Source organism: Carya illinoinensis, chromosome 3 (genome assembly GCF_018687715.1).
Source record: "Carya illinoinensis cultivar Pawnee chromosome 3, C.illinoinensisPawnee_v1, whole genome shotgun sequence".
NCBI lineage: Eukaryota > Viridiplantae > Streptophyta > Magnoliopsida > Fagales > Juglandaceae > Carya > Carya illinoinensis.
Window position 1 is genome coordinate 55,530,238 of NC_056754.1, and position 14,349 is coordinate 55,544,586.

Here is a 14,349-nt window from a genome sequence, read left to right on the forward strand (position 1 = left end):
TATATGGTAGTACTTATGATAATTTTCTATTCATATATAAATATATATATATATATATATATATATTCTAGGTTAGTAAAACCGTACGTGGTTAAATGGTTTGAAAATTTTGAATTAGTACTGCATGCAAGCCTGCCAAGTACAGTATCAATGATCAAAATTCGAATAAATAAGTTAGAAAATATATATGTTAAGTAGCAGAATAAAGCTGACGATGGAGATCAAATGATGAGGAATAATTATATAATAAGAAGGAGCACATGAAACAAATATATATATATATATATATACACTCCTGTTAATTAGGAATTATCATACATACATACATACATATATATATATATATATAATCATGAATCATGATCACGTACTCTTTTTTAATACGTGTACCAGTTGTTATTGGAATCATGAATTTCATGCTTAATTATCGGATTCCAATAATTTCTTAGGATCGAGGTTAAACAAAATCATAACATTCATGTTTACACAAATAATTTACAACAACTTTAATTAGATTCTAATTATTACATATATAATAATATATAATGCTCCAAATTAAGGAGGAGTAGTTGTTGAACCCGGCCCGAACATTAATCGTTTGGTAGGAAGCTGATTGATTTTGAAAATAAAATAAAATAAAATAATAAAATCTTCCATTGCTGTTATAAACACGATCGACTTGCATGCGTCAAAAACTTGTTCTAATACTCCGCTAATTAGCTATTATAAAATTGCTTGTTTGTTGTAACACGATTAATTTGCTTTAATACAACCTCATCCGTTGATCTGAGTTTATATATATATATATACTCTACAATATTAGTTAATATTATAATTTGAACTCGGATAAGAATTTCTTTCTATATCTCTATCTATCTATTATAATAAGTGTCTATTCTACATTAATAATAATGAACAGTAATTTTCTTTTTTGTATTATATAGTTACATTTTTATCCTTGAGTTACTTTTACTTTTAAACCAATAAAAAATTCTGCTTTTACTTTTACGTTTTTGCCCTTGATCTTCTAATACCACAAGTATTAATTGCTAACATATTATAACAACAGAGCTGCTACGTACAAACGCCGCTACGTAAGCGGCATGTAAATGGTGCAGACGTGGCAAAACTTTTATCAGAAAAATAAAATAAAAATATAAAATGTAGACTTTCGAGAGTTCATATTTCAGACCCATTTTTTCGTCTTCCCCACAGCGCGCTCCATCTTCATCTTCTTCATCCAACTATGTTCGATTTCCTTCCTTCACTGTCCTCAAATCCTTTTCTTCTGTCCATTCTCTCTCCTTCCTCAATTGTCCCATCTCTCCCATTTGTTTTCCTTCAAAACTCAAATATCCCATTTCACAGCTCACAAAAAAAAAAAAAAGTATGTGCCTTCTTCTGTAAAATAAGAATATTGATCTGCTGCACAAAATTGCTGCACCGAAAACAACCCCACGAAATCACATACCCATGAACCATTTCCCAACCCCATGAAAACAGAGCAAAAAAAAAAAAAATGATCTGTGAAATCGCTAGCGTTTGTGACTGTGGGAAGGAGAGAGAGAGAGGGGGTGAGTTTTATTCGCAACAAGTTGTGGCTTTAGGCCGCCATACATGAAGTTCAGCAAGTGCAACCGTTGCACCACATCTGGTCACCATCAATGGTAGCCAAGAAGCCGCAAAAGACCACACGAACCACTGTGCCAGCCTTCGAAAGCCACTAGAGGAAGTGTTCTGTTTTTACTCTCTGAAACAAAGGATTTTTCTCCTCACCATGAGCCACAGAGCTCCACCAAAGCAGTGTCGCTGGTTTGCATTAAATGAGCTCGCGGGGAAGGACGGTGATGGGTAGATGGATCAACTTCACAGGGTGGCACTGAACAGAGGGACGGCATCCCCGGGTGGTGCTGGGCAGAGGTCAAACGCGAGGTGGGTTGCTTGGCGATGGAGGAGGGGGGTCTTCACGGTCCGTCTCTCTGGTTTGCTCTGTTAAATGATTTCCTAGGGAGTGGTGGCTCTGGGTAGATGGAGGAGTGTTGCTCGGTGTTGTTGGGTAGAGAGAGACGGCATTGCCGGTGGAACTGGGCAGAGGAAGGTGACGCGCAAGCAAGGGCGAAGGGGTTTCGTCGGAGGAATTCGAATGGGAAGAAAATGAAAATGCTGACCTTTGTTGTTTTCAAAAACGCACGTTTTGATTAAAGAAAGAAGAAGAATAAGAAGAAGATGAAAAATTCTAAGGAAGGTTGAGAAGGACAAAAGGAGATGAAATCATAGATTTGGAACACGAAGGAGAATACGAAGTGGAAAACCAGAGCTTGCTCACATGGTAGAAGAAGACGAAGCTGCGAAGTTGATGCGAAGACGAATGACTCTATTTTGGAAGGAGGCTTCAAAGGGCTTCGTACTACTCTGTGTACTACTCTGTGGGAAGACGAAGGGAGGAAGGGCAACAATTGGGAGGGAGGACTTCATATTACTCTGTCGTTTTGATGCATTATGGAAACGCAGCGTTTCCATTTTTCCACGCTGGCAACCCCGACTTCTCGGCGCTTACATTCGGCGCTTGTATTTAGCATTTTCCTTATAACAATTGCATTCAACATATTATCATCTAAATATTATGGGGGAAATAAAAAACAATTATAACAGAAATTATCATCTCTAATCAATATAAACTAAATGAAAAGGAAAAAAGGTGATTTCTATTAAATAAAAAAATTAAAATTAAAATAATATTGCGTTTTATATATATATATATGGCGATATTTTTCCATTGGGTTTTGGGTTATATATAAAGGTAATGATATGCTTCCAGTTGGTTCACTACTCGTTTACCACTTATCCTACGCGGATTATTTTTTATTCTAAAAACTGAATGCTTCTCCCCATAAAGTTGAAGGAAAATGATATTATTACTACTCCTTTACTACTTATTTATTATTTTTTTATTTGGTTTTTTTTTATAATTTTTTACTTTACTTAATAATTAAGAAAGTGGGTAGTAGTAAATTTATATATTTTTTTTAATTTTTTCTTAATGATTAAGGATGTTAAAAAAATACTTAAAAGAAAAAAAAAAACTTGAAATACACATATGTAGTAGATGGGTAGTAACCCTGTCACTACCCAAAGTTGAATGCTTTTTATCACTTCTATTCTCTCTCTATATGTCAGATGATGTGATTTCTAAAATCCACAGTATAGAAAGATTTTACCTCGCGCCCAAAATGAATCGCTTTGCAGCTTTGCCGCTCCGTTTCTTCTCTCCTCTCCTCTCTCTCTCTCTCTCTCTCTCTCTCTCTCTCTCAAACCACATTTAAAACTTTCCGTTTCTCCTGCTGCATCGTTAATTGGTGTCGATCACAACCCGCTTGCCTTGCCCAGTTCAGCCCACGAGTCCATTCGTCGAGCCCACTCTGAGCCCACCAGCTCACGAGCCCTCAAGCCCAAAGAGAGTGAGCCCATCCAAGCCCAGACTTCAAGCCCACTCCGAGCCCAGACGTCGAGCCCACCTCCACTGTGGTGAGGATATTTCTAGCAGTTGTGATTTCTGTCTATCTTGCTTTCGTGGTGCACTTTCTGTGGTATGAAAAAAAGAGTAAATTACTTGAAAATTCTGAGATATAGTATGGAATTTGTAGACACGTTCTTGCAAGCATACACATTAATTGAATTTGTATACCATGCACTTCCTGTGTTTGAGCAAAGTAATTTGTATACCATGCACTTCCTTTGTTTGAGCAAAGTTCTTTACTTAATTTGGTATTATCCTTCCGTGAATTAAACTTGGATAAATTATTTTCAGAAACTAATCTGTGGCAAGCAAACTTATTTTCAATAATTAATTTGAATAAATTAGGCTTAATTGTTGCAAGCATAACCTTTTTTTTTTTTTTTTCGAAATACATAACCTATTTTAATTTTTTTAGTTGGAAAAGTAAAATTTAATAAAAAAAACTATACTTTACATTTGAAATAGTTTTCAAGATAAAGACGATTTTTTAACACATAATGATTTTAAAGGTTAAACTATTGATATTATTCAAATCTTGAGATGTTGAGTCTAATTATTAGACTAATCCTTTATCACTCTAACATTATCATTTTAATTCTGAGAATGAATTAAATTTATAACATAAGAGATGTTTTCTTTTTGATCAATCAATAAAAAAAATGCAAATGATAAATTTATAACTGAAAATTTTGTTGCTATGAAGTTCAATGATGATATATATAAAAAAATGCATTGGATGTCTTAATGACTGTGTAGATGGAACCAAATGTTGGTGATAAGGATCTTGTTGAAGAGCCAAAATAGGGAATGTCATTTTCCTCAGTTGAGGAAGCAAGGGCATACTATATTAAGTATGCAAAACAAGTTAGTTTCGGAGTGACAAAGCGAAGTTCCAAAGTCGGAGATGATGGAAAAATAAGATGTTTCACCCTTGCTTATGTCCGTCAAGGCACGTCTACGAGCACATCGTCGAATATTCTTAAACCGAGACTGATGGAACACAACGAATGTAAGGCAAAGATCAATGCGATATTGGGTTCTGAAGGTGAATTTTGCTTGACCCATATTGTCCTTGAGCACACTCATGCTCTCAGTCCTGGAAAAGCAAGATATATTAGATGTCATAAGAGATTGGATGAGCAGATGAAAAGAAGATTAGAATACAATGATATGACCGGCATTCAATTGAGCAAAAACTACAATTCTTATATCGTTGAGGCATGAGGGTATGAGAATTTGACGTTTGGAGAAAGAGATGCACGTAATTACATACGTGAGGTCAGATTACTTCGGCTTGGGTTAGTAGGAGCCAAAGCATTACAAAACTACTTTGCTCGTATGCAGGCACAAAATGATGTTTTCTACTATGTCATGGACATAGACAATGAAACCAGACTGTGCAATATATTTTGGGTGGATGCACGTAGTAGAGCTGCATACGAGTCGTTTGGTGATGTTATAACTTTCGATACGACATACTTGACCAATGCATACAAAATGTCATTAGCTCCTTTTGTGGGCATTAATCATCATGGTCAATCAATTCTTTTTGGATGTGGTTTGATTTCTGGGTAGGACACAGATGCATTTGTATGGTTATTTGAGTCGTGGCTTAAGTGCATGAGTGGCTGCACTCTAGAAGCCATTATAACAGATCAAGATAAAGCTATGCGAAATGCAATTGCTAAGGTGTTCCCTAAATCTCAACATCGGTTTTGCTTGTGGCATATAATGAAAAAAGTTCCTGAAAAACTTGGGTCACACAGTCAATATGATGGCATCAAAAGTTAGCTACACAGGTATTTATTTTCCACGATTATTTCTTGAATGTTATGTTATCTCCTTCAATTATTATGAGAAATAATATTTTTTATTTGGATTGTTCACATAGGTGTGTTTATGACACATTGACCGTGATGAATTTGAGTGTTGTTGGCTGCAATTCCTTGATAATTTTGATCTACATGATAATCCTTGGCTTGAATGGCTATATTTTGAGCGTCATCTTTGGGTGCCATCGTACGTGAGGAACGAATTTTGGGCAAGAATGCCAAGTACTCAAAGAAGCGAGGGGATGAATGTATTCTTTGATGATTATATAAATTCAAAGACAACACTAAAACAGTTTGTAGATCAGTATGATAATGCACTTAGGCGCAAGATTGAGAATGAGCTTTCAGCTGACTTCAATTCATTCCACATACAAATTCCATGCATAACTTTTTATGGCATTGAGCGGCAGTTCCAAGCAGCGTATACAAATGAAAAATTCAAAGAGGTTCAAGAAGAGTTAAGAGGGTTGATTTATTGTTGCACATCAATGATTCGAAGTGAAGGAGGGATGTTTACATATCATGTGGCCGACGAGATCCAAGTTATGGATGGGTTTAGGAAAAGTACAAAATATGTTGTTGAGTTTAATGAGGAAGAGTGCGAAGCAAGTTGCAGATGTCAGTTATTTGCTTTTAAGAGAATTTTATATAGACATGTCATCCGTGTGTTGACACTCCATAACAAAGAAGAGTTGCCTGCAAAATACTTTCTTGATAGGTGGAGGAAGGACTTGAAACGAGATTACACGCTTGTCCGAAGTAGTCGCAATAATCTGAGTCATAGTCCAAATGCACACCGAATTAATAAATTGAACAATGCTTTTTACGAGATTTCTTCAATTGCAGGCACCTCGGATGAAGGTTGTGCAAAGTTAATGACTCGGTTAAGTAAATTGAAGTTAGAGTGGGTTGACGTCCAGCCAGTGTGTGATAATCATTCAATTGAGTCATTAAGAGTGACAAAATGGTCTGACAAATTAAAAAGTCTTGTAGCTGCACGTAGTAAAGGTAGGCCAATTTCTAAGAGGAAACAGTCCACGACTGAGAAAGCAGTGAATAGGTTGAAAGCAAGGAAGACTCAACGAGCTCAGGTAAGTCAGGTAGTTTAGGTATTTTGTAACCTATTGACATTAACTATACATCTTCAAATTATGAATAGAAGAATAGGCACCTAGATAGAACAGTTGTAGGAGATTTTGGCTCACCTAGCTTGGCAGAGCGTGACTTTCCTATAACCTCGACTGCTCAATCAACTGTGGTATTGTTTGCAAGTATTGTTTATATAAGGTGATTCTTTGACGATATTAATTGTGGATTTCTTCTATATTCTTGGTAGGTACAACCATCTTTTCAACTTTTAGACGATGATATCTCTTGTTGTACTCCTACATATCAAGATGTAGACGTCGATATTCGATATCGTAACACTTATTTATGTTGAATTTAAATATTATCCAAAATAATACATTCATTGGTTTAACCATATAATTAATGCAGGTTTGAGATTGTAGATCAATTCTTTAGCTATATTGGCCAGGCCTTAATATGGCAAACTAAGTATAAGATATAAGGTATATATATTAAGATGTTTGATAGCGTAAATTTGTTGAATTTTGTCAAGGATAGTGATGAATTGCACAGTGGCAATTTTGTGCTCATTTGTTGAATTGTGGAATTTTTGCATAAGAAAGAATGATTAAGGGCTTGCTTTTAAACTTGGTAGGTATAACCATCTTTTCAACTTTTAGACGATGATATCCATTGCTTCGCATTTTTGCTATCACGATAGGTTTTGCATTCTTTTATTATTACTTGGAAGAATGATTGTAGTTTTGGTAATTTTTAAAAAATAGGTACCAAATTCATGAACTTTGAAAGTAAAATTTGAGGAGCTTTAAAAAGCCAAGTGATTGTTTTTGAATTTTTTCTTTTTTCTGTTTACTGTAGGATGAGATATTGCATGATGAGAGTGTTGTGATTTTGCAATTTTGTGTATATGTTTTAGTTAATTGGGAGATGAAAGCAGCAAAAGGAATGAAACTTTGACAAGGCAAAGCTGGAGTGTTGATTTTGGGAGTCTGGGACTCCAAATTATTTTGAGTATTTGTAAAAGTTTGGTGAAAATTTGAATATAACCAGTCACTTGAATATTGTCAAGTACTCCACCATAATTTGTCAAATACAAAGGCACATTAAGAAGTTTACTTTCCTCCAGAATATTACTCAGGTTTAGAATTTACTATAAATATCCACCAAGTCAAACAAAAGGAATTACTTCTCCCAATCAATAAAAAATTTCACATATAAAATGGTGACTGCCCACTGGAAGACGATAACTTTTTAGTCCTCATTCCGATCTACATTGATATCGCTAACCACAACTCCGTATAGGTCCAATTATGTTCCATTCACCTCAACCATCTATGCACATATATAAATATTTATCAATATTTTAGAACAATAAAAATGATCTTAGGTTGTATTAGTTCAAGCAATAAAAATGATTTTAAAACTTATGGTGAATGCATATGCTCACTTGCTCCAATTTGTGCCACATGATCATAGAACACATTACTATCATGTGCACCACGAGTAATACCATGAGGGAAAGAAATCACATGGTCAACTACACAGAACTAACACAACTTTTAAGTGGTGTTTTAGTACCATTTCTCTACATATGCAATCTCATATGCAGTAACCTGTCAAAAAATATGCGCCTACCCAAAGACTTTGTTTTTATAGATAAAAAACCATTTACCCAACCATGAAGTCAGTGATTTATTCTAAATCTCACTTAGGGTCAAATTCTTAATATAAACTTTAGATTCTAATCAGTAAGTCCAATAGTGACTTATAAGAATCTACAAGGTGACCACAAATATTATAAAGTAAACGTAATTTGCTACTTTAAGGTTTTATATGAATCTCTTATAATCAACAACAACATATGAGATAACCAACAATTGTTTTTCATTAAGGGTAAAGCAATTATGGCTTTTGCCCCAAGGACAATCACAACAATAAAGTCATTACACTTACTAAATTGTCCAAATCGCATCACAAACTCACTTAATCAAACAAAACACATTTACCCTCTAATGAAATCTCAACCTCTAACTCCCATGAGCAAACCATAATGAAAACACCAAATAGTATAGGCAAAAACAGAGTCTTTGGTAGTCACAATCTCATTAATTATCAATGGATTTTGAACAAAAGATTCTAGAAACTATTTTTCTTGTAAATTGTCTTACAAGACATGAAATCTGATCAACTTTTTACAAACTCATGTCCACTATCTCATAATATGGAAAACCACTTATTAAACAACAATTAATAATCTAAGACAACCAAATCATCATCTCACTTAGGATTACATTTTTCAAAAATTGTTAATAGTGTTCAAAGAACCTCATTTTATTCAATAGGTCGTTAATGAAAACAACTAGGTTAAATTAGGTATATTAAAATAGATAGCTGGTTTAGGCCGTGTGAAAACCTTATTGGCAACATTCATACACATTTTATACCAAAACAGCACAAACAACAATCATGTGCTCAAAGTACTTTTCACAAAAACATCATAAAAGCTAATCATCTAATTCTCTTACGAGAATCAACTATTTGATCCATTCAAGAAAAAGTTCCATCAAAACGACGAGAGATGGATTTATACCACCATTAACTCTACTTTTCATTTCTCATTTAGATTAACAACCCTAAGTTGGATCATATAAGTGGAGTGAATCTAAAATTCTATATTAAGATTTCAACTATGTGAATTATATATTAAGATTCCTACTATATGAATTGAATACCTTTAATGGAACACATATAACAAATATTCTTTTCTATTCTCTAAATAATAAGAGAATATTGACTATTGAGAATGCTAATATATAGCTACCACGCTATTTATGGGTATATTTATATTCTAGTAAATTTTGGAAGTTATTATCACTAATGGTATACCCTCATTCAAAGATATATTCTAACTAATTGGTGAATTATTCCCGCTATTTTGGCGAACTTTTATAGAAAATTTTGAAAATATTAATATTAAGGTGATGTGGAATAAAATGTTCTATCAAACCATTCTATGCAAAAAAGTAATCTTACTAAAATCTATAATACCCAACCCGCACCTAAAATATAAGTGATTTTCTTGACTTAACCAATAAATATTTAAACTTAGATCCTCCTTATTTCCATTTTGATTAAATTCATGTTTGTAGAAAATAATCAATCATTCAACCTTATTAAAAGGTGAATGAACTCGATATAAGGACGACTTGTTATGATTAAGGCTATAACCTCATAATACATTAACTTAAGTGGGATGTAACAACTATTTTGCACCATAATTCACTTATTCATTCTCAGCAAGTCATAACATTACGAAATAATTGCTCTCATCATATAACTTATACAATTGCGATTCAGAAAATCTTTTATCAAAAGATATATTCTCATTCTGATTGCAAAAACTTTAGTATCAAATTTATATATTGAGACAATATTTCTCATTTTATGTCTTTAGTGTGCATGTATAGGGCCTTTAACATAGAAAATACAAATATTGTCTTTTCTTGTTGACTCTGCTAAATAAAGGAGATTGATCTCATTAGCAAGAAAACCTTCAACTTCTTAAACTTCACACCCATCATCGGCCTATACGTCCACGGAACATTTTACCATATAATCTCTTCACCTGAAAAATAATATCACTTAGTTAATGAGTAACCATCCAACTTCTAAACCTCTAAGAATTTTTACTAAAGCCATCATTTTGTATTTGTCTTAAATCGATTTAGGTATAGACTTCACTATTGCTTTAAAAGCGCTATAAGAAAACATCGTTTTGTGCAACAAATGTAGTATGTGACATTTTAGCAGCTAAATAGTGATATATTCCTATTTCTTGCTTACTCAATTTTTTTCTTTTTCTTCAATCCACTAAAGGAGACAGAAAGATTTGAGAGAAATTATCTTAGCCCAAAATCTATATTTCATCAATACAACCACAAGCATGATATTTAGGTTTAATTTAGTCGTACCTAATTATTTAGAGTTTGTCACAATTACCATTCAAACCTCCAAGATGCTTAGTATTATATTACTCTCAAGGCATGCTCAAAAGTTTATATATAAATATATATGTATATATACAAGGACCTAGTTATCCATGGAAGGAAGAAAGAAAACCTAAACAAGATTACCAGTGCTCATACCTAAAAAAGGTGCACTAAAAACCTTTTAAATCAATGTGTCTGTCAAGAATGTCCTCAACACTTTTTTATATTTTGAATTTAATGCTATACTTGCTAGATGTACTAGCAAGTTTTAGAGAGTATATACATATATGTGAGTTAATCTAAGTTTTTTTAAGATTATAATACTCGCATTACAAAAAAATTAAGAATTGCCGGTGTTTATATTATCGGCATTTGTTTATGCACCAGTAACAATATTTTATTACCTGCGCTTAATTTTTACGCCAGTAAATTACTAAGATTTCAAGCGTTTCTATTATTATGCCGGTAATAATATATAGTTTTGGCGGCATTTATAAAAACGCTAAAAATATATCAATTATACGCCGGTAAATTTGTAGTTTCTCGGCGTTTATATTATTACACCAGTAATAATGTATAGCCACTACAACAAAATGGGCCTTTTGCCACTAGTTCTTTTTCCACGACAAAGCATAGTGAGAATTCCTTATGTTTTCAGACTAAACTTGTTTGTGAAGAATGTCATGAGATGTTACAGCGACCTGCCCAGCCACGAGAGTGATTTGGTGGTAAAATTATCCTTTTACGGCGAGATTCGGTCGTGGCAATAAAATTAACTTACTATAAAGAGTAAATTTTTTTGGACAATGCTAGGGATCCCGCTGGGGGATCCCGTTCATTTGTCCCGCTCCACTTTTTTTTTTTGAAATTTTTTTATAGAAAGATTAAGAAAATTATGTTTAATTATACTGTGAATTTTATTCATTTTTTCAAAATACTTAAAAGTGTTAAAAAATGATTTGAAAAAAATATTTAAAAGTGTTTTTTTTTTTATATATTTTTTTAACACTTTTAAATATTTTAAAAAAATGAATAAACTTCAAAATATAATTAAACATAATTTTCTTAATCTTTGTGTAAAAAAAAAAAAATTAAAAAAGAAGAAGAAGAAGAAGTTAAGCGGGACAAATGATAGGGATCTCGCTGCCTATCATTTCCCAAATTTTTTGGGATGAAATCATTTTGTGAACAAAGCTTTCTCTCTACGATCACCCTTTTCCGCGGGGATCTATTTCATTCTTCCCTCCCAATCTCATTCATTTTGGCTTTATAGTGCAAACGAATAGAAGATCCACACTACATGGGTGGAGGATAACTCTGTGGGTTATGCAAATTAGGGCTTAGGAAATCGATTGATTTGCGGAAAAGGGCTTCGATAATTTTGCCCATACAGAGTTGGCATCCACGACTTTGATCGGCATCTCCTACAGCCACCACCAACCAACACAGGGAAGTCATAACACAACTAATTTTTCTCCCTCTATGTGTCTCACCACCACATTAGAGGAACCTCTAGCCACGCCATCATGATTCTCAACTCAACTAGGCTATTTGCACGGTGCCTTCCCTCTCAGTAAGCTCTCTGTTTTTCCTCCTCTGTCACCTTACCCTATGTTCCTTGATCTCCATGTTTCATCGACATGGAGATAGAGCCAGATCTAAATCTATGCTGTAGGTTTATATATTTAATCTTTAATTGTGAGTTCCAAATTTTGGAACCAAATGCTATGGCTTATGTTCTCTAATCGTGCCACAGTTTGTGTAATTCCAATTTTAGAGTAAATGACTTGTGTTGGCCTACTTCTACAATGTTCCAAATTGTATAACCATGCTATTTTTTTTTTTTTTTAGAGAAGTAATTTAGTGTCTTTGCTCATCTTTACACACTGAATTAAAGCTTTTCCAAGTATAGGAGTGTGTCCCAACTTGCATGATTAAGGTCGCTCTATAATGAAAAAAGGTTCTCAAATGTTTGTATTTTGGTTTTCAATTACACAAAGTCAAGATAATATACATTTATATATTTTTTTGGGTTTTAACTTGCTAGACAAAGCAAGTTTCTGAACCTCTAAAAGGCTATTTTCCAGGGAGTAGCTCACTCAATAATTTGCTGGGTTGTAGAACTCAACCCAAGCTTAAATGAAAAATCCTAGAAGTAGTCTTTTTCCTTCAGCTGCAACGAACACACAGAGGCTGAATATTATAAGTTATTGATTTTCTCCATGGTCTCTTTGGGATGAGGATTTTGTATCATGAACTTGTAGAAGTGTGCAAATCTTAAAGGGACAAACGAAGTTGTGCTTCAATTATTGTTATCTATCTATTTGTATGAGATGGAGCTAGATTCCCTTCAACATTAAAGTTTTATTGACTCTTACTTATCTAAAAAGGAAGCTTTTATTGATGCTCACGTTTCTAACTTCTGTTTCGTGTTCATGGCCATAAAACCTTCTTAATTGCTACCATAACTATTAATATTTTGATGTTGTATATCCTTAAAATCTATCCTTAAGATTTTAAACTAAGATTGAATAATGAACTCCATTTGAAATGTATGTGAAGGGTTACCAAGTGATTTCTATTGATATTCAATGGGGATGGAATCATCACAAGTGGATTCAAGCATTTGAGAAGTTCTCGGATGCTATCAATGTTCATCATGTAAGAGCTTCAATCTATTTTATATCAAAGTTCTTGGATATCATGATGCCTACACTTATGTACTCTCCAATTTTGGCATTCTTGATTGGCATGTTGCTTCAGTAGTTATGCTGGGCTTCATATGGTTCTAAGCGCAGAGCTAGTTTGAATGCTTGCAAGTTGTAGTTGGAAATTTACAAGCTTTGTGTAAAATCATGTTTTGAGTACTTTCAACCCAAATAATTGATTAATTTAAGTCATTGTGTGATTTTTCTAATACTCAAGTCTTTACATTTCTAAAGCTTGGAAAAGCTTGTTGTTTTTATTTATTTATTATTATTATATGAAATTAGGTTCAATAGGTATTAGAGTAAAGAGATAATCATACAAGGCAAGAGACTTTAATTGTTGAATTTTTATATTAATCTTTAGAACCTTTAACATATATATCTGCTTCACTCCCAATTACATTTGCCACTTCATCTATTATTCCTTTAACATATATTACTCTCTATTAATATAGTATGAATTTTCTGATTTTTTGCAGGCTCAACGACCGCATAAAAATTTGAAAGAACTATTGGATAAATATGAAGAAGAACTACCCATGAATAAAAGGGTCCTAAAGCTAATGACAAACAATGTGAAGAAGAAGAATTATCCATGAAGAAGAATTTTCATATGATTTGATTTGTAATTTTTTTTATTATATGAATAATGACCCATTACATCTTATTTATTATTAATTTATAAATTATATTTTTTATTGTGGTATATCATATTATTGGTGCGTTCTAAACGTCATTAATTAATGCAATGAGCCAGTAACATATTCGTTGTGACGTTTATATTAATGTTGTTAATTTAAAATAATGTGCCGGCAACGAACTAGTGGCGACATTTATATTACGCCATTAATTTATGCAATGCGGTGGCAATGTACTTGTGGTGGCATTTATGGTAACGTCGTTATTTTAATTAGTGGCGGCATTTAGATAAACGTCGTTAATTTATTTAAGCCGCCACCAACATACTATTAGTGGCATTTAAATAAATACTGTCAATTTATATGATGCGTCAGCAATGTAGTAGCAACGGCTTTTATAACGCCGCTAATTTATGCAAGGGGATGGCAATGATAAAGTAGCAGCGTTTCGAGAAACGCTGTTAATGCAGGTATTGTGGCGGCATTTCTTGAAATGCCGCTATATTGTATACAAACGTAACTAATGAGATTTACAAATACCGGCGTTTGCGCAAATGCCGGAACATGGAAATAGCG

At 33.4% G+C, this 14,349-nt stretch overlaps 1 protein-coding gene and 1 long non-coding RNA gene across 2 annotated transcripts; both read left to right on the top strand.

Annotated features, from left to right (window-relative positions):
* Window positions 1–4,324: 4,324 nt before the first annotated feature.
* Window positions 4,325–7,395, top strand: LOC122304991 (protein FAR-RED IMPAIRED RESPONSE 1-like). The gene is made up of 4 exons (XM_043117253.1): window positions 4,325–4,735; window positions 5,093–5,206; window positions 5,643–6,440; window positions 7,297–7,395. Exons 1-4 carry the CDS (start codon window positions 4,325–4,327, stop codon window positions 7,393–7,395), a joined length of 1,422 nt encoding a protein of 473 aa, XP_042973187.1.
* Window positions 7,396–11,619: 4,224 nt separating this feature from the next.
* On the top strand, window positions 11,620–13,774 carry LOC122304153. Its single transcript, XR_006240931.1, has 3 exons — window positions 11,620–12,000; window positions 12,990–13,088; window positions 13,615–13,774. It is a non-coding gene; the product is annotated as an uncharacterized LOC122304153 (long non-coding RNA).
* The last annotated feature ends 575 nt before the right edge of the window (window positions 13,775–14,349 follow it).